General features: G+C 39.5%; 2 protein-coding genes across 2 annotated transcripts; both read right to left on the reverse strand.

Annotated features, from left to right (window-relative positions):
- Positions 1-89: 89 nt before the first annotated feature.
- cd40lg (CD40 ligand) lies at positions 90-3529 on the reverse strand. The gene is made up of 4 exons (XM_071506644.1): positions 3193-3529; positions 2596-2623; positions 2409-2486; positions 90-2279 (listed from the first exon to the last, which is right to left on the reverse strand). The coding sequence occupies exons 1-4, from the start codon at positions 3391-3393 to the stop codon at positions 1900-1902; spliced, it is 687 nt and encodes a 228-aa protein (XP_071362745.1). The 5' UTR covers positions 3394-3529; the 3' UTR covers positions 90-1899.
- A 1911-nt stretch (positions 3530-5440) lies between these two features.
- On the reverse strand, positions 5441-12788 carry tmtops3a (teleost multiple tissue opsin 3a). The gene is made up of 4 exons (XM_071457750.1): positions 12272-12788; positions 9908-10236; positions 6568-6801; positions 5441-6034 (listed from the first exon to the last, which is right to left on the reverse strand). Exons 1-4 carry the CDS (start codon positions 12654-12656, stop codon positions 5852-5854), a joined length of 1131 nt encoding a protein of 376 aa, XP_071313851.1. The 5' UTR covers positions 12657-12788; the 3' UTR covers positions 5441-5851.
- Between the last annotated feature and the right edge of the window lie 6664 nt (positions 12789-19452).

Genomic DNA, 19452 nt, shown 5'->3' on the forward strand with positions numbered 1-19452 from the left:
ACAAAGCAAGTAATGGAAAAGTCCAGACTTTTCAAACACGTTTCGACCACACAGCACAAACTGTACGTTCCTTCATTCATACTGGAAAATCCACCATGTTAGGCTTTTCCATGCAGCATTCAGCACATGTGCGGTTCAGGGATTTGTAGGTTGTTCAGAGTTGACAGCAGAAGAAACCCTTTACAGGATGGAAGGAGTGACTAGAATAGATGACATCCTGTAAGAGTGTGTCGCCTCTGCATCTGTACACACCTCCATAGATATTCAAATTTTCCATGCCCTTCTACTCATGAAACTCGGCTTGGTTTTGCAATGTGTGTGGTGCTAAACTTAAACTTGCACAGCACTGCACATTTCACTTTTGATGGGTTGGTGGAGGGGTAGAACTTTTTTAGATTACTCACCCAGTATTTTTAAAATCTAATATTAGTCACCAAGCAGATTGAAGGCGCTTCTAACTCATACCTGTAGGATAAGTGGCCAGTGAAAAAACCAGGTCAAGGTCTGTTGCAATGCATTTTAACGGGCAGTTTTTCATGATTTAACACTTTCATTTACCAGGAATCCAGAATAATTACGGAGGAAACCATTCTGTAGGGTTTCAGAAGAATTATTCTGTCTTTCAAGCGTCTAAATTCTAAATCCAATTTTGTACAGTGCAAAAATCAAATGGCAAACATGAGTCTTGCTTGAATTGTGTAATACATCACAGTAACTCTTATCTAAGCTACTGTACTCATACACATCAGTAAAGAAAAAACTTAAAGTTCATTGTGATGGATTGCACAACTCAAGCAAGTTTCAATAGTTTGATAATAATTATGACTCATACAACATATGGAAATGAATGGAAACCATTGGCTCCTTGGAAAGAAGGAAAACATATTACAACAGCGGAAATTCTGCAGCTTGTTGTCAGCAGTAAAACAACACGTATGTGATTTGTAATTAGGAAAGTGAGACTTGCAAAAACACTGGCATTGTCCTGAAAATAATCTGATGTTTACACTGAAATTATTTCCCACAAAAGGGATCTCTCTTGTACCACTGAAAACATGCTCCTCACGAAGAACTGACATCACTGAGGGTAGTTACACTTCTCAAGTGGTAACCTAAATCTTGAGTGGTCCCGTTTATTGTGGCTTAGCATCATGAGAAAATGCATCTTTGTTCTGTAGTTTCTTGTGTCCTAGAAATTGAAGACCGTAGTGGAACAGGCTGAGCTACAGAGTTTTGCACTTTACAGTAAATATGATCAAAGTCTGATCTCAGAGTAGCCAATGGAGGACTATTGTGGGTGTATCAGAAGAATATTGATGGTCTTCAGCAAACTTTGCTGTGTACATGAATAATGACGATCTGGATATTTTTAAGTTCACCTGATCCCCTATCAAGCAGCTCAACGCTTACTCTTCTTAGGACAAACTTTTTTTTTTTTTTTTTTAACAAAAAATGGTGGCACTCCTTTCCCTTACACCATTTAAAAATATTCTGCATTTTCATGCAGATATGCTCCATACTTGCACATACACACTGAATAGCTGTGTAATGCAACACTGCCAACATCTAATGTGGTGCTTCAGCCTGGATGTTTCAGTCTAATGTGTAAATGGGCAGATACAAGAAAAACTGATGAGAAGAAAAATTTTAGATTAAATATAAAAATTTCATTTCACATCCATATAATCTCATTATATCTCATCAATAAATACAGAACATTACTACAGAAAACACAAAATAATACACAATTATAGAAAGTTTAATAAATTATAGTTTAGGAATGTGGTCTTTGTCCCTCAAATCCGCCGAGTATTTAACAGTGTTCTCAGCAGATTTATATCCAGCTCCATCAGTTCCCACTCTCCAGCTTAGTTCCATGCACCTGCTCATCTAGAAGTCTTACAGTTTGTACATCCCAAAGGTTGTGGCTATGATATCGTAGTCCACCAGTGAGAGGTTTTGTACCCAGACGCTGAGCTGGTCTCCTGTCTCCAGTCTGACCACCTTTCCCTGCGTGGCTGTGCACAGGTGAGGGATAGAGACCTTCTCAGGGGGCCTGTACAGGCTGCAGGAGGCCTGCATCACAGCCGTCTCTCCTCCTTTTTCGGTCTTCCTCAGCATGACCCTGCTGGCCAGCGGGAGTATTGAGTCGCTCTTGGAGAAGGTCACCATGGAGTAGACGTAGTAGTCACCAGGCTGCAAAATAGTCAGCCAGCTTTCACGGTAGTAGTTGATGTTACTACGAATCGAGTGGTCCATGTCCCACATGAGATGACCCGCTGGAGAGACAGAGTTTAAGAAATATAATGAAAATACTTTTACTCTTAACTTCTAAATAGATTTCTGATTACTTATGATAGCATTTTTTAAATTTCAAAATATGTATTTTTTTGTTCATTCATTCTTACATATAGTTTTTCCTGCTGTTTGCCTGTCAACCACCATGCCTGCCATGGTTTTCTGTTCTTCTGATGAGGAAAAAGCAGCTGGAGAAAAAAACAAACATCTGGTCAGAGACATTTTTGAGTCTGAAATTTTTTTAATGAACTTAATGTATGAAATTACTTTCAGGAAGAAATAATGAAATGAATGTACCATGTCCTGCAGGTGAGGGAGTTCTTTCCTGTAGAGATGAATAAAGTAGATCAGTAAAATATCCTAAACATAGATTTCCTTATGATACTTATTATCTGTGCGTAACATTCATAATGAAATCCCTTTCTGTCTCTGTTTGCAAAAAGCTCGCCTTGTAACAAGAGCGTGTGCTCACATCTCACCTGCTTTCTCAAGAGCATTTCCTGTGCTTCAAATATGTGAATTTAGACATTTCTATTTCAGTACCCAGTGTGGGTAAAACCATCTGCAGTACTGTAAACAGTTGCTTCATGTGTCACAATAAAACTTAATAGTTAATTTGGAAATGCAAATGAAAGATTTCTTTAATCAAAAACTTTAGTTTGTTTGCTTGTTTGTTTTAGGTTTAAAATTAAAACCTAATTATTAAGTTTAATATTAGTTGAAGATTTATTTTTAATAAAAATGTTTTTTTTTCTTTAAGCCATCACCTTTATAAAGTAAGTGCAAAGTAAAATATTAAAAAATTGTAATGGTTTGGAATATTACTTATAATTACAAATAAGACATTGTAACTGCACTCAGTTAAAATCCTCATCTATAAGAGAAGATTTTTACCATTTTTTCATTGTAGTACAGATAGACGAATCCTCCAACAGACAGCAATAAATGCAGAACCACTACACCAACCAAGAACCGGATTAGAGGCTTGCTGTGGCCTGGAGATGGAAGTGGAGTCGGGATGAGGACCGGGTGGGACCTGTTGAGGCGCGGAGGCACCGGCGGTGGAGCCAGGCTGGTCTGGTAAGTGTTGATCATGGTAGAGAGGAGTGGTGAAATCTAGAGCTGCCTGGTGTCCGTGACATCCCATGCACTTGTGAACTGCCGCTCTCTTAAGCAACTGAGTTTTACTCTTGCTACTTCCTGGAAGACTTCAGAGTGCACTTCTTCAAGAGATGTGACCACTGATGGGTACATGTGTGTATGTATGCATGTGAAATACCTCATTGCATTTTTTTTCCCCTTCCTTTCTGTCAGATATGTGCACTACCTAAATTCCTCAAAATGTTACATGACCTTTGCCTTACTCAGTATTTCTATATATAAGTGTGGTGACATTCCTCTATTTGGCAACTAAAAAACAAATTCTTATGAAGTGTATTATAGTGTATGACATATAAACCATGATGCTATTTAAAGTTGGCAACATTACACAGAGCATACCCAGAGGCCTATTTCTTAAGTGCTCACAAATGACCACATCAGCAGCAAATAGATATGATTTAAAGAGTCAAACTAAAAGCAGGAAGGCACACATTTTCTACACACGTCTCATAATAAAACATCAATGTGAAGACTCAGTGACCACGACACAAAATCAGACCGTGTGACCAAGCTGTCCAATCAGTAGCCATGGGAAGCTTTTCTCAAATTTTCACATTGTTTGATTGATTGTTTGGTTATTTCCCTCCCAGTGAAAGCTTTCTGAATTCTGAATTCAGTTCAGTTCAGTTCAGTTCAGTTCAACATGAAAGAAGTTCATTCAGGTACATGACAGGGTCGTCAATCAGTAATAACAACCGCAGCATAAATTCTGCTTGGTTGTGGTGGCACATTTGCTTGGAATGTGACCAACTATTTTTTTTCACCGTACCCACACAGGCTCTTTGGGCTAATGTGAAACATCTTTTTTTTATGTGTCATATTCACCCCTTTAGTCACAGAGTGCTATTAAAGTATAAAGTAATATAAAGCAACTTAGCATCGTATGAAGGTTTAGCTTCGATGAGGTTTCAGGATTAACTCTTGTTGTCATTTCTGAACAGCTGCAGGTCAGTGCAGCTTTTCATCTCCAGTGAAGGGAGTGACAGATCGCTGGAGAGACAGAGTTAGCCAGTGGGTAGAAAACCACCCAAGACAATGGGCTGTTTGATTCAGTGGTAGTGTTTTTTTTATGTTACTATTGGGCCATTTATCTAAATTAAAATATTGTATGAACTGTTATAATCTATTCTAGCGCTTTAAAAATTACATGTCACTATTTGTTACTGGTTGTTAATAATATGTTTATCCTTTGCAGTTTGTTGAAATACTAACATTTTGAACAACTAACAATAAATTTGTGACGAAACATGAGCTTCTTCATCCACTGGTACTGCCTGGTTAAAGTTAACCCAGTACAGGTGGTGCTCTTAAACCACATTGTTTTTTAATTTTAATTATGTGTAATATACTGTACTCTATGTATACTGTATAGTGCACTACATGATACACAATATAATAAATTCATGAATTTGTATTAAAACAGCATCTCTGATCCACAAAACTGTATTTATTAAGAAAAATCTTTCCTAAAAAAAACTATATATTTTTTTTCATCTAAAAATGTACACGATAAAATGACTGACACACATGCAGCCAAAACACTGCAAATTATTTTCATGTACTTTCATGTTCACTGTATATTTATAGTTGTGGTAATGCAACCAGTGGGAGAAAACTTCAAATGTTCAGATGCATAGTATGTGTTTCACGTATCTTTTGCAGCGGCTCACAGCCTCCCCTAGTGGTTCAGAGTTTCCATGTACATAAATACATCAAATGAATATGTTCAATGTTGATAAACCCTCATTTAGTTTTCTATTTTGTTGTTGTAACTTGGCCCCTAACTTGGTACCAGCTATATTCATGTAACTGGTGAACCAGGATCTCTATATATTAAGTTATCCCCTTTTTCTCTCTATTAAGGGACATATTACACAATATTATATTGTAATAACTGGTGTGGCTGTTCATTGTGGAAAGGAAAAAGATTGAGAGACAAGGATGATGCTTCAAAATCAAAGACACATACTATATCTATGTGTAACTGATAAGTGAGGGTGAAGTTTATTTTTATGTTAAGGACATTCATTGATTTGTGATTTTTATGTGCATCTGCATGTACATGCTCCGAGTCTCTCAGAGAACTGAGAACACAGTCATTCAGAACATATATTGTACATTGGTATTTGCATATATGGAAGGTCAACACATGACCAAGTTAAATATGCATTTAAGCAGAGGCTGAACTGCATGGCACCGAGTTTACATTCAAATGTTAAAGAGCTGACAGTGAAATTCATCTTCATGTGTAAAATCAAAGGCAAAGGTGTTGAGAGACAGAGGGCAGTTGTGTCTTTTAGTTGCACTTTGGATTCAGGACATTAAATCAGAAAAAAAATACAGTTGGTTTAACTTTCACAGTCTGTCAGATGAAAAAGATTTTAGAAAACTTTTATGTAGTGTAGTGGACAACAAGTGTGTGGTGTCCGTTGTGTCGGCTGCAGGGGGCAGCGTTTCTGGAGCTGCTGTGGATCTGAGGTTGTCCGGAGCTCAGAGCAGGTGCTGGGGGCACCTCTCCCTGGACAGACAGGGGTTCCCCGCTGCACTTCACCAAGGCCACAAAACACCTATTAAACTGTGTAAAAGCACAGAATAGAGGACGATCATTCTCACTCAGCACTGATTTGGTGGTTTTGTTAAATCTGCAGGTCAAATGACGACTAGACATTCAGTTAAAACTAGGATTCATGTGGTTGAAAAGTTTTTTTTAACAGTATTTTAACAGTGTTTAGATAACACTCATGTCAAGTAGGACCTGACTAAACATCAAAATACAGTCACAGAAATGCTGTTGAAACAATGGTTATAAGCAAGCTAGGAAATTTAAAAAATGACCCCGAGGTTACCAGAGACAAATATGTCATGTATGCGTCTCAAACATGTCATGGCCCATATCAGGCTGCAGGGGAAGCTGATATAGACAGAAGCATGCCATCTAGTGTGCTGCTGGCAGCACCTGATAAGAGCTGATAAAGAGACACTGAGAGTAAAATGGCTGAGACTGAGTTGAGTTCTCCTCTGTGGGTGTCACTATCTCCCTCCCCACTTAACAGTTAGACACAGCTGAGCAGACATAGGTACTAAAAACATTCTGCCCTGGACTCTCACCTGGTTGTTGAAGAACATGTAGATGACCGGGTTGATGACAGTGCTGAACTTGGCCAGGACTGAAGGCACCACACTGGCCATGGGGGTGACCAGTCCCAGCCTGCCGAAGGTCGCCATGAGGGCCATGATGCCGTAGGGCATCCAGCACAGCATGTAGCATGACACCATGGACAACACCATCACCAAGATGTGCTGCTCTCTGCGCTGAGCTGCCAGCAGATTGATCTTACCCACCTGGAGACATGAAAAACAAGAAGAGGAAGAAGTATAGATGTTAAACCTGTCTTACAATAATTTTACCAAGTGCTGACTGAAGTTCTGTTTTCCATTCGTCTCCCATGTGCATTTCTGTGTTGTTTGCTTGTTTTTTATTTTCTTTGGGTTTTTACGTTCAGCATTTGTCTTGTGATTGATTACATTAAATCCACACAACATGTAGTATCTGAAAATGTCTTTCTTTGGTGCCATCTGGTGGTCCTTTAAAAAAAGACACTGTGATACAGCTGACTCCAAGCTCAGGGATCCCACCTGTGGACACTGTGATAAATTCATGGTCTGACCTACACTGAGATCATCATTAACAATGTGAAAAAATTCAACTCCATTTTACACATGACTCATCTTAGCGTGTTCTATTTCTGATGAACACTGTGTGATGCTCTAAAAAATAAAAAGAGTTGAGATTGTTTTTGTAACTCAAGACACACATTTTTAAATGATCTGAAATATTTTGTAACTTAATGTGAACAAAATCAGTGGAGAACCACTTTAATATCTATTTGGGCTTTACAAAAACAGAGCTTTTTTTCATTTTTGTACTATTTATCAATGGTTCCCCCACAATTTCACAGACAGACTAATGATTGACAATTAAAAAAATATGTCAGGTTACAAGGTAGTGTCCACTGAATTAGCTACAACACTGGAAATACTTGTCAGTAGAACCAACATGTAAGACTCAGTAATGGTCGTGTTGCAGTAAAAATAGAAGCACTCATTAAAAATACTACGTGGTTAAAGTTTGGTCACAGCAGTGAGGCTGGTACACATGCTCCAGTGTGTTTCATTACATCTGTCCTGCTGCTTTTTGTCCTGATGTGCTGCGGCCGTGGGCTAAAATGAGCTCAGATATATCATAAGCCGAGTGGTTAAAGCGGTGCCTCCTCTGCTGTGACTGTCGCCTCCTCAGTATTGATTTCACAGCCCTGTGGTCCCTGCCTCCTTGTGTAATTACCACTGTGATGCTCATCACGGTGCTTCATGAATGAATGAGAATGTCTTTCTGTCAGATTACTGCACATCTTTCACACACTCAATTAAACTTCACCCTGTACGGTATTAGGTCATAACCTTTGCTGCTGCGTGTCCTCCATCCTCTGTCATGTAATAACTGCTCTGACAACGTCCAATCAGCAGTGATTTCTGCATGGCTGCTCTTTTGTTCTGTTTTGAGTTTTAGTCGCAGAGAAATTATGAGAAGCATCTCAGTTAAATCACACTAGCAACTGATTTTGATATCAATTCTATTCTTATTTCAATGGAGACTAAAATATGATAAATAAGCTCAAGAGTGCTACAGAATCGTGCTCCAGTAGATAAATAGAAATAAATGTTTTCTTTTGTTTTGGAATAAAATTGTACTTTTTTGTTAGGAAACGTGTCCATTGTCAATTCAACAAGACACAATTCTGTGAGAATAAATCTCAGAAGTGAGTGTGAGTTGGTAGATGAAGCGTAGTCGACAGCCTTGTGAATGAAGTCTAAATGTGATGCTGTCATGCGGAGAGAAAAAAAATCCCACTTCGATCCACACTGACGCTGTTGATATAAATGTCATCTCTCCCTCTGACGTGTCAGTTTCAGTCACCTCTGAAAAGCCTCCAGAAGGCTCCGCACACTGATTGCTCTTGTTTCTAAGAAAAGCCTGAGGCAGGTCGCTCAGTTGGAGGGCAACTAGCACGTGGCTGAGCCCCCATTCAACAGCACAGTAATCAAGTCAGCAAAGCCCTTCTACGCTCTGACTCCCTTGGGTGCACAGAGTTAAAATGGAGGTGCTTATGTAATAGCAGGTATCCATTAGTAACAGGTTGCTTCATTAATAGGAGTAGTAGCAGCAAAGTGCATGGAAGGATCCGACACCAATTTGGAGCCCTTTATTATCACTTATTTGTGAGACTGGTGATCTTATGTAAGCCCCACCAAGGTGGGGATGAGTCACTGGGAACTGAGAGGGGGTCATTGCCCTCAAGAATGCTCCCAGGCTCTGAAACCCCACTCGCTCCCCTGATTTACCCTTCTCGTGCTGGATAAATTGATTGTAAGACTGTAAACACAGAGCTGTGGCCTCGAGGATTATCTGGCTTGATGCTCCCTGAAATTACATAAAAAAAAAAAAAAAAAAAGGTGATCCAAGTGTTAGTGGGAGTTTGACAGCTATCACTCAACCCCTGAGGTACGATCTTATGTACCAAGAACACCTTGACAGCTCAAAAGTCACAATGCAGCCCACTTTAGCAGAGCTTTTAAGGCTTCATATGAGCAGACGGACACGGTGAAAGGCAGCACTTTGAGAACATCATCCTGAGAAAATTACAGCTCTGTGCATGCAATCTGTGCCATATGTGTTTTCTACTGAACCTTTGTAAACGTGCGTATGTTTTTTTTCTGTCAGACATTTGTTATTGAAATATTGCCAAAGGTAATGTAAGTGATTGTACAGTGTGTCCAGCCATATCAAGTACAATAATAAAGGTACACCACGCCTATTTCAGTGACATGATGAAGCTGCAAACAAGGAAGGACAAGTGAAAAACTCACGACTAGAAAAGGGTGAAAAACGGATTCCAATAGAAACGCTCGTATCAAGCAGAAAGTAAAACATCTCAGTGCTCTTCAGCGGAAAAGTCATCAAAATGCAACAGACGTAACTGAAAGCGCACAGGTTTCTAAATTTAGATCCGAGCTGCTTTAACGCTGAGCTGCCATCTGTTTTCAGTGATTTTCTCATTTGTGCTACTTTATGCGAAGGTGTTCCCATTCCCACTTGCACATGAATGAGAAATTATGTACATATACAGTAAAACAAATACAAAGATCCACAGATAGCAATGGCCGCTATGTGTTTTCCTTGCCTTGTAACACGCTGTATAAAAACTATTCATGAAACACGCTTTATTAATAAAATAAAATAAAATTTTGTCAGTGAATCAAAATAGTTTCCAGTAGATGATATATTAATGACACCTCATATCTGGTTAATTAGTTGTTAGTCCTACGTCGGGCACATTAGACTGACTGATGTGTTGAACATGGCCTGTATAACAGGTTAGTATGCACTCACCCTCCTGATTGCGATCAGGATTCTCCCATAAGAGTAGACCATGAGTAGAAGCGGCATCACCAGGCAGAAAATGAAGAGACACAACACATATGAGACGCTGGTGGGCGAGCGGATGTGCCACTGGACAGAGCATGTGGTCCCGGGTCCCTCAGGCCCGTAGCTGCTCCAACCCAGGAGGGGCGGCAAAGTCCAGAGGAGAGAGTAGAGCCAGGAGCCTCCGACACAGAGCCAGGCCTTCCTGAAGTTTGAGATGTCGACCTGGGAGGAGCGCAGCACGGTGTTGTAGCGCTCATAGGAGAGAACGGACAGGGACACCAGGGACACAATCCCTTATGAAGCAAGAGAGGAGAAAACAGGTAGAACAGGTTAGATATAATCATCACAGAGCAATTTTTAGTTAATCTTTGGAACGATGCTTCTCATTTCCCCCCCAACAATTTCAAACTGGTTCCACTGGTTGAGGGAAAGTCCATTTAACCCAACCTGCGCTGCAATTTCATGTAATTTCACTGCATCTTAAAGTAAGCTAAGTGCTTTTTATTACACGTTTCCAGCAAGGTGAAAGTTTCATCTGAAGCAGTATGTGACCATCACATGATATTATCAGATCATGAGCCCTCTTTCTGCTGCTGAGCCTCACAGATCGACAGGTAGGCACCAACTGTAGGCTACTGTATAAACCAGTGGGGTAATTATAGCGTAGAAACGACCCAGGTGGCTGTGGGTCACCTGGATACGTGTGGAAAAGTGTTACTTTCTCCTTTTATTGTGACAGAAAACCTTCAGACCCTCAAAGAAAAAAAAAATCCCCCCTCACATGATGTTCAGCTGCTTGTCATCTGTGCCTTTTTGCTTTCTCTCAAGATGACGGTGTTTCAGCTGGTCCACCACTTTGGTCCAGAGTGAGCAGCTGTTTGATGGACTGCCATGGCGTTTCCCAAAGACTTTCATAGTTCAGACACACTGAATCCTGTTGGCTTTGCTGATCATCAGTTGACTTTTCCTCTAGTGCCACAACAAGGTTTCATTTTGAGGTTTCATGCCCCCGAAATTCCATTTAACACCATCATCACATTAATACATTTCCCAGAATGCCTTCAGACTGCGGACATAGAGAAGGTAGACTCCATCCTCAACTCCTCACCTACATGAAGGACTGATGGATATCAAGCTCAAATAAGTGGGTTTCACTGTCAAAGATTCTTTCTTAGGTCAGATTGTAGGTTGGACTAGTCCTTTAATAATGTTTGTGGATGTGTGTGTGGAAGAGAATTTGTATTTATGTGTTAGTTTGTTTCTGTTTTATTGTCTTTTAAATGCAATTTCAACATCTTCTTAATGTCTTCCCTTTAATGTAGGAGATGGCTCTGTAAAGCACTTCTAATTGCCTTGTGTCTGAATGGTGCTATATAAAAAGATCTTGCCTTGCCGTATTGAAGAGTGCATGAATGTGTGTGTTGGGTGTGACTCATCAGTAGGATGATGAGATAATACATGTCTGTCTTTTGTCCAACAAATACAAAGACAGGATGTACATTTCTGACTCAGCTGCAAACATCCTTCAACTGAAATCTTTGGTCTCACATGTTCTCTATAAGCTTGCAGCATATGTGCCTGTATGATGTAGATTATAGTGGGGGTGGTGATCAGGTCAAGGGAGCAAAACTAAATGAACTCCATCAAATGTCACATTGAACCTGAATCATCCACACAAGATGAATAGACTGCAACAGTATACTGTCTCTCACCATCGCTGGCTTCCTGTGTAGCCTCATAATGGCCGAGTTATGTTGTGAATCGCAGTGCTGTCTTTGGTCTTCATTCGTAGTGTAAGTGGTATAAAATAGCTAAGTGAAGTACATTTACTAATGTGGTGTATTTAAGTTCAATTTTGAGATACTTGTAATAGCATTTTCACATTATGCTACTTTATGCTTTCACACTATTACATTTCAGGAAGAAATGTTGTAATTTTGAGTTACATTGCACATTATGATTTTACACATAAAGATTTAAAATATGCTATATTATTAAAGCAGTTCACATTTAATACATCAATAATGACCCAATAATAACAATCTAAAAGGTGCTATATACTTTCAGTATGACTTATAATAGTTTTGCACTTTTATTGGGTAATATTTTGAATGCAGGACTTTTACTTGTACTAAGTGAGAACTTTTACACCACCTGTTGCTGCACTACTATCTTCAGAGGATCTTCAGACTTCTTCCACCGGTGCCCTCAACCAAATCATCAGTGACCCCAACTTACAGAATCCATCCGAAAAGTTATTTTCAGCACAAATTGGTGGAAAACGGGAATAAACCGACACAAAGTTCCATATTTGCAGGTGTCACTTACCAAAGAGGGAGTTGGCGAACCCGTACCACTTGCAGCCGTAGTCTCCGATGAGCCACCTTCCCTGCAGACTCGCAGCAAAACTGAAGGGGGTCCCGAAAACGCAGACCAGGATGTCGCTGAGGCTGATGTTGAGCAGGATGAGGTTGATGGGCGTCCAGAGGGAGCGAAACTTTGCGAAGACGAGCAGAGCCAGGAAGTTGTTGAGGATTCCCGCCACTAAAATGAAGCCGAGGCATACTGCCACCACCGTGTGGCCCGTCCGGCTCAGCCCGCCGGGGCTCTGGGGCGCCGGGGTGTCCCGCAGGGAGGCGTCGGTGCTGAGGCTGGAGCTGGAGAGAGAGCTGTCCGTGGTGCTGAAATTGCAACCGTGTGTGTGGACGACCATAGCAGTGGGAGGAGGGCAGAGGGCTGGAGAGGAGCTGGACCCACGCAGCGAGAAGCACAGAGTCCTGCACAGACTCGGTTCCAGCAGCTCCACACGCTGCGAGGGCCGGTGCCACACAGCTATTAGAGCCAAGAGAGCCGAGAGTGTCCTGTGCTCCTCTTTATACCTGCACCCTTACAATAAATGCAAATACCCCCACCCCCTTCTCTCTGTTCTCTCTGACACACGCAAACACGCACTTCTCTCTTTCTCAGAATCTCTCCAGTTATTATAGCGAGTCCTTTCGATCACAATGGCCTGTGTAAATAGGATAAATCCATCAATTAACTTCTTTCGAGCTGCAAGTTTAATGCCTTCCGAGACATTGTGCTGAGCTTATTTTCAGACGTGAATCAAATTGCATAGTTCCACCGACTTCCATTGAGTCTTCAGGTTTTCGAGTCTTTCAGATAAAGACCAGATCAAGCAACTGTCCAAATTGAAATTGTGATTTCTAACTGTGGCACTGGAGAGGATTCAGGAATGAGAACTGTGGTTGCATGAGTTTGCTAAGCTGTGCATTTCATATTCATTGCTGCCTCCTGTGTGCAGCTGCTTCAGTTGAAAGTAAGTCACTGACAAAGGAGGTTTCACACCTGCTCAGCATCTTCTTTTCTGCACTGCACCCCCCACAAAAAAACAACCACTGCTCTTGTGTTTTATCCTATTTAAAATACATAAAGCATTTACCAAGTTCTCCTTACAGTTATCCACCAGTTCCCATTCATTTCTGAATGGTGTGAACTTACAGACACTTAAAACCCGCTTAAGATGATAGAAAATCAAAAAGTTGATGAAGTTGGCAAAGTCCAGTTATTGTTGCATATTAATGCAGTGCACTCTCAGCTGCATGAACATAAAATGATAACATCACTCTGACAAAAGCAGACATGCTGTTCACAGCAGTGGATTATTTCATTACTTCATTCAAGTAAGTGTGAACAAATGGAAACCTTGTAAGTACAAAAATAAACATTCTGAGCAAATATGACAAACATGCCTTGTACATATAGGCTGTTGTAGTTGCCTATATGTAAGCTGTGGAAAATGTTCTTAAAACTTCCCATTCAGAGATGTTTTAAACTATATAAAAATATTATAATGCTATAATTATTAATTAGCATTGCTAGGATTTCAAGACACTGGGGCTTAGCCCAGAGCTTTGTGTGTTGATCCAGGGGAATCTTCCCTTGGGAGATTAAAAAAAAAAAAAAATTCAACAGGTAAATGTACAATTTTTGAGCAGTTTTAGATGAATACTGGGAGCCTAAGTTCTCAAAGTAGGGTCCAGGGACCACCTTACATCCTTAAGAGGGTTCTAAGGGGGTCCCCATAGCAAATGTGTGAATTGTGTTTTATGTGTTTTAATGTTTTAGCTCATCAAAATGACTGGCTCACTTCCTGACTCTGTCTCACGCATGCCCACAGACTAGGGCTGAGCAATTAATCTCAACATAAACATAAACATACCATAATAATTACAGTTTGCTTTATGTTGCCTATTTGCCGACTCAAAGTCATGAGGCTAAGCTAATATTTTTTTACTTGTTTTTTACTTGTTACTTAAACGTTACTTCATTTGTCATGGGAAAGGAATCACACCTTCTGCAATGCTTTTGCTGACGACATTGACTTTTTTCCCCCTCAAATTACATTCAGGGCCTAACGATCCTAATGGTGCCACTGGCTGGAAGCTCAACTCCTACTTCCTCATTGAGAAATTCTGGATCAGGCCTTGATCCCCGCCTGCTGCCACTGCTTGCTCAAGGTTGACCAGAGAACACTTGATTTTAATCGGAGGGGGTCTTTAAATGTGCAAAAACACCAGTATCATCCTTTGATAACAAAACAAAATGTCACTTTATTGTTTTTCATTAGACCCAGATGAAAGGACGCAAACACTGGATAAAACTGTTATTATTTTTATCTGACACACCAAACAGCCCCCTTTCTCCTCAGCCTCAGATAAGTCTGATTATGCGTGACATAAGGTAAGAAGAGGGATTATGGTTTCAAGCCTGAGTGGCTGCTGAATCCATGCCTGGCTCCTGGAGAAATGTAGATTGTCTGCTGATCCTCCTCCACACCTGCTGTCAATCTTCTTTCTACATACACAGTATCTCAAAAAATATACTAGAAAGATTTGTCAGTTGTTAATAAGAAAACCCTCCAATCCATACCTGCTACATCTTCTCCACGTGATCCCTGTGTGCTGTGGAAGGCAAAGAGGAATAAAATGTTCTCCTAATAGGCACCTGTCTTTACTCTGATCTGCAATTGGAAGATAGCAGGGTTTTGTTTCAGATATACTCTCTGTGCTGTATTTGTATTCATTTTTACATCTGTATGTGCATCAACATACAGTGTATAAACCTCTGGCAGCTGCAGTGAAGTAAGATGATGTGATGCTGTCCCTCAGGTCAGTCGAGGATGGCAACGCCATAATTGTTTTGTTTGAAATGCATTATCTCTCTGATGCTGTCTGAAGTGAAGCTAAAAGAGCTGTATTTTCAAATAAAGTCAGATGAGGATCACAGAGACTGTCTATTTGACAAAGAGAAACTCTGACATATGAAGAAGACAGCCAGGGACCTAATGAACGAGGCTTCTTTTAGTAGCCTCTCTCTTATCACTAAAGGAAATAGATTTGATCAATTAGAGGCCTCCTCTTGCAGATCCCCTCAAAAGTTTAAAGTTTTAAGTAACCAGATTTGTATATATCTTAAATGTTGCATGATTTAGCTGATAACAGCTGAAGCTATTTTTCGAATCAGAATCACTTTATTTTCTACTCCTGTTCAGTTGTTCTGTTACCTTCTTAGGCAGTTCTAATCCTTATCTGCAAATTCATCTTTTTTTAATTTAAGAACAAATGTTTCAATAATATATGTGCAGTGAAATAAAAAAAAAAAAAAACTAGAATAAATAAATAACATATAAAATAAAAAATATATATTACTAATCAAAAAGCTATATTATTACTGATTAACTCTGATTTCAGCTGTTTGCAAGAAACCTGAGAATCATCCACTTGGCACGAAGCAATGAGGAATGTAGTTTATGTAAACTGTAGCATGAACCTTGCAGTTTAACTTTCTTATGGATTTAAACATTATTATTTAGAAATTGAACATTACATGTGCATTAAATAGGAGTTCTTTGAATGCAAGGTCAGTCCTTACTATAATGTAAAGAACATAAGAGAAACAGAAGGAGAGAAATTTTAAAGGGAGTGTGATCTGAATACAGATCAGTTTAAGAAGAAGATCCAGTTATTTTCAACGGGGTAAAAACAAAACACAAATCCCATTAGAAGACCAATACTAATTTCCCACATTATACAAATTGTCAAGTTTGTAACATTTAAAAATGTGAATAATTCAACAGTAAATAGAATAAGAATATCAATCCACGACACTAGTAGAAATACCAAAACAGCTCACTGTGATTTTTTCCCCCAGCATTTAAACTGTTTTGTGCAGAGATTATATAAAATATTTTTAGACCTACTGAGAAAATCTATAGAAAGACATTAGCTGATACTGAAGGAAATGTTAGAGATTAGGAGGCAATTAATAACCAAGGACATGGAGAATTAAATCATTTTAGCCAAATACCAACAGAATACCTGAAAAGACACAGCTATAGTTCAGCTACTGCCTGAGATTATATCACCGGACTGTTTTGTCAGGCTCATATTGTCTGAGTTGGGTCTTAATCATGTTGGTGTGAGAACAGTCCTGCGTCGTGTTAATTATGCCAGTGGTGTCCTGAAGACCATAGTATGTTAAATACCGTCCTTGGTAAATTTCCAGTGGTGAAATGATAAATTACCATATGAAAAGACACAACACTGAAACTCTGGGGCAGTTTGTACCATCATACTTATTCATGTTTATATTAGATGGTTTGAGAATAAACATTACCACACAAATATTAATACTGTGCAATGCTTTCACAAAAGACAACAAAATCTCATAATTTTGACTTACTATCTCATAATTACAAGAAAATATCTCATAATTATTATTGGGTTCATCAGTCATCGCCATTTGCATTATGGTGCTACCTGATTTCATCCGCTTCTCTTTGCCCCTCAGTTTGAGATAGTGGGAAATATTAATGTCACTGAGGATATTATTATTAGAATCTGACAAGTTATTTATTCATTTTTATTATCAAATGGGGAAACACTTTGCATTCACAAAGAAAAAAAAATTAAGACCTTATCTTATAATTATATTATTTAATATCATTTTAACATTTTAACTTATATCCATATATATAGATATGATAGGCTGGGGTGGGGGCTGGGTCACTGCAGGAGTCACTGCAGGACTCTTGAATTAGACTGCATTTGTTTCAGCTGGTGTACTGAATAAACTGACAACTGAAGATATATGAGAAGTCTACTGTACAGGGCTTTTGTGCATAATTTTTGCCAACAAATGTTTTATGAGTTCGATCCCAACCAGTGACAATGGTTGAGATATTTCCAGGCTCTGGCACTGTCCCTTTTTTAACCCAGGCATTGTTTAATGCTTTAGCCTGATTTTTAGGTGTTTGGCCCCTGGACACAGACACATGGAAGGCCTCCTTTTCCACCAGTGCTTTGGGGTCCTTGAGCCCTCAGGAACACTGCCCAGTAGGCCCATTTGGTGACCCTCCCATGCTTTATGCAGTACCAGCTGGGAAGAAACTAATATTATATGTTAATTATTATTAACACCATCAATAATCCACCCTCATCATGTGGAGACCGATTCTCCTCCATCTGTGGCCGTGACTGTCGTTAGATGTGGATATTGTCATCATGTTCCATGATGGACAATTTAAAAGAACCAGTTGGTGAACTGACATGGAACCGTTCCGACTTTGCTCTTTCCTCTTGCACCACAATAAGGTGAACATTTGCAGTTTTAGATGAAATGTCTCAACAACAATTGGATTGATTGTAGCAGATGCAGACATTCATGTGTCCTTCAGGATGAATTGTAATGACTGCAGACTTTTCATCAAGCACCATGATGTCAAATGATCAGTTTGTGCAACAATCCAAAAATGTACAGAAATAACATTCCCATCTGACTCAGCTATACTTTACTTTGTGTTTACTGCTAATTAGATCATCCAAGAAGGTGAACATAGCAAACATATATTAAAGCACCGCTCTGTTGCTATGGCTGTGGGCCATTAATCTTGCTAACAAGATGTGATTATGTTAAAATGACCGGTATGCTACTAGACTAGGCCTTACTACGTCATGACCTACTTTCATTCCTAACTTCCTCTTATCTGAAGTCAGAATCAACTTCAACTGTCTTGTCCAAATATTAACACCTTTCAAAAAGTGTAATCTATGTGTGGAACTTCATTAAACCTCCTCACCTAAAGGTAAAGCTGTTACTGACAGAACCAAACTCAAGGTGTGAACATCATAACGACAACAGACGAACAAACTTCTACTGAAGTACACCCACTGCAGTCTTCACAGCTTTAATGAGACTACTTTTGCACCGTCCTCTTTGCAGGTCACTAAATGAAATAGGTCATGTGGATGTGTAAAGAGGGAAAAACACAAACAGATGAATGGAGCTGAGAAATTTTTGGGCTGATGCCGCTGATGAACAGTGTGTTTCCTGAAGGAAAAGTGTCTGTATAAACTCATTTGAAGCTCATGTCAGTCTGACACTTTCTGCTGATAAGACAAGAAGTCATAGAGCTGTGCTCTAATGCAGCTGTGGGGAGTTCGCTGCACACAGCAGCAAATATCTATTCAACTATAAAATAACCACAAATTTCCTTACCTGGGTTTGAGTGTGAGAGATAAACTTGACTGTCAATTAAAGAGATCCAGAGTGCTCAATATAGAATAAATCTATAAAACACGAAATATAGTGTGAGAAAGACATTGTTTCAAGTCTTTGTAATCCAGTATGTGACTGACTGACTGACTGCGTTCATTCAGACCAAAGCATTTGGTCACTGTTCAGTGTAAGTATTAATTCAGAAGACTATTCATTTCATAACGGTTCATTTGTGTATTTGTTTAATATATATATTATATAAAAATACTCCATTACAAGTAAAAGTCCTGCATTTGCAGTTTTACTACTCTAAAAGTATGGAAGTATTGAAACAAAATGTACTTCAAGTATGAAAAGGGAATATTTTTGAATCATTATCAGTGATGCATTAGCATGTAAGTGCTACTGTAATGTTGTAGTTGGGCGAAGTGAAGCGAATTTAACTACTTCATACTGTTGAGCAGTTTATTTTAAAAACTTTTCATATGTTTTAAATGTTACGGCAGTTACGGCACCATGTTGTTCCTGGTGCCTTTAGTCTTTTCTTGTCCTGTGTCTCCTTTAGCTCGGACCAGGCTGTTCCCAATTAAACCTCCAGGAGATGCACCTGGTCAGTGCAGGAAGGGTTAAAAGCTCTGGTGCCGGCATCAGGAGCCAGAGGTGCAGCTCTCAGTCTGGGGGGTTGTGTTTCCTTTGGTTGTAGTATTTGATGTATTTTATGTTTTCTGTAGTCTTGATTTGGTGTCTGGTTATTGATATATATTTGTGTTAAATAAACTCTCTGGACTTTGTTGTCTTGTTGGTCTGATGTGGGTCATTGGTGTTGTGTTGTGTGCCCCTTAGGTCCACCCAAAGGTCGGGTGGGAGTACTTGAATAAATGTACTTAATTACTTTCCATCACTGATCCCATGTCTTTTATGTCATATCGTACACGGCTCATTGAGATTGT

Source organism: Trachinotus anak, unplaced genomic scaffold (assembly GCF_046630095.1).
Source record: "Trachinotus anak isolate AG129_WGS33_773 ecotype Australia unplaced genomic scaffold, CSIRO_AGI_Tana_v1 ptg000021l, whole genome shotgun sequence".
NCBI classification, from domain to species: Eukaryota; Metazoa; Chordata; class Actinopteri; order Carangiformes; family Carangidae; genus Trachinotus; species Trachinotus anak.

Coding starts and splice junctions, on each gene's coding strand:
- cd40lg (XM_071506644.1), bottom strand. CDS start 3,393: ATGATCAACACTTACCAGACCAGCCTGGCTCCACCGCCGGTGCCTCCG. Junction 2,624..3,192: donor TGTACTACAATGAAAAAATG/GTAAAAATCTTC, acceptor TCATCTCTACAG/GAAAGAACTCCCTCACCTGC. Junction 2,487..2,595: donor TCCCTCACCTGCAGGACATG/GTACATTCATTT, acceptor TTTTTTCTCCAG/CTGCTTTTTCCTCATCAGAA.
- tmtops3a (XM_071457750.1), bottom strand. CDS start 12,656: ATGGTCGTCCACACACACGGTTGCAATTTCAGCACCACGGACAGCTCT. Junction 10,237..12,271: donor GTTCGCCAACTCCCTCTTTG/GTAAGTGACACC, acceptor TTGCTTCATAAG/GGATTGTGTCCCTGGTGTCC. Junction 6,035..6,567: donor ACATGTTCTTCAACAACCAG/GTGAGAGTCCAG, acceptor GCTTTTACACAG/TTTAATAGGTGTTTTGTGGC.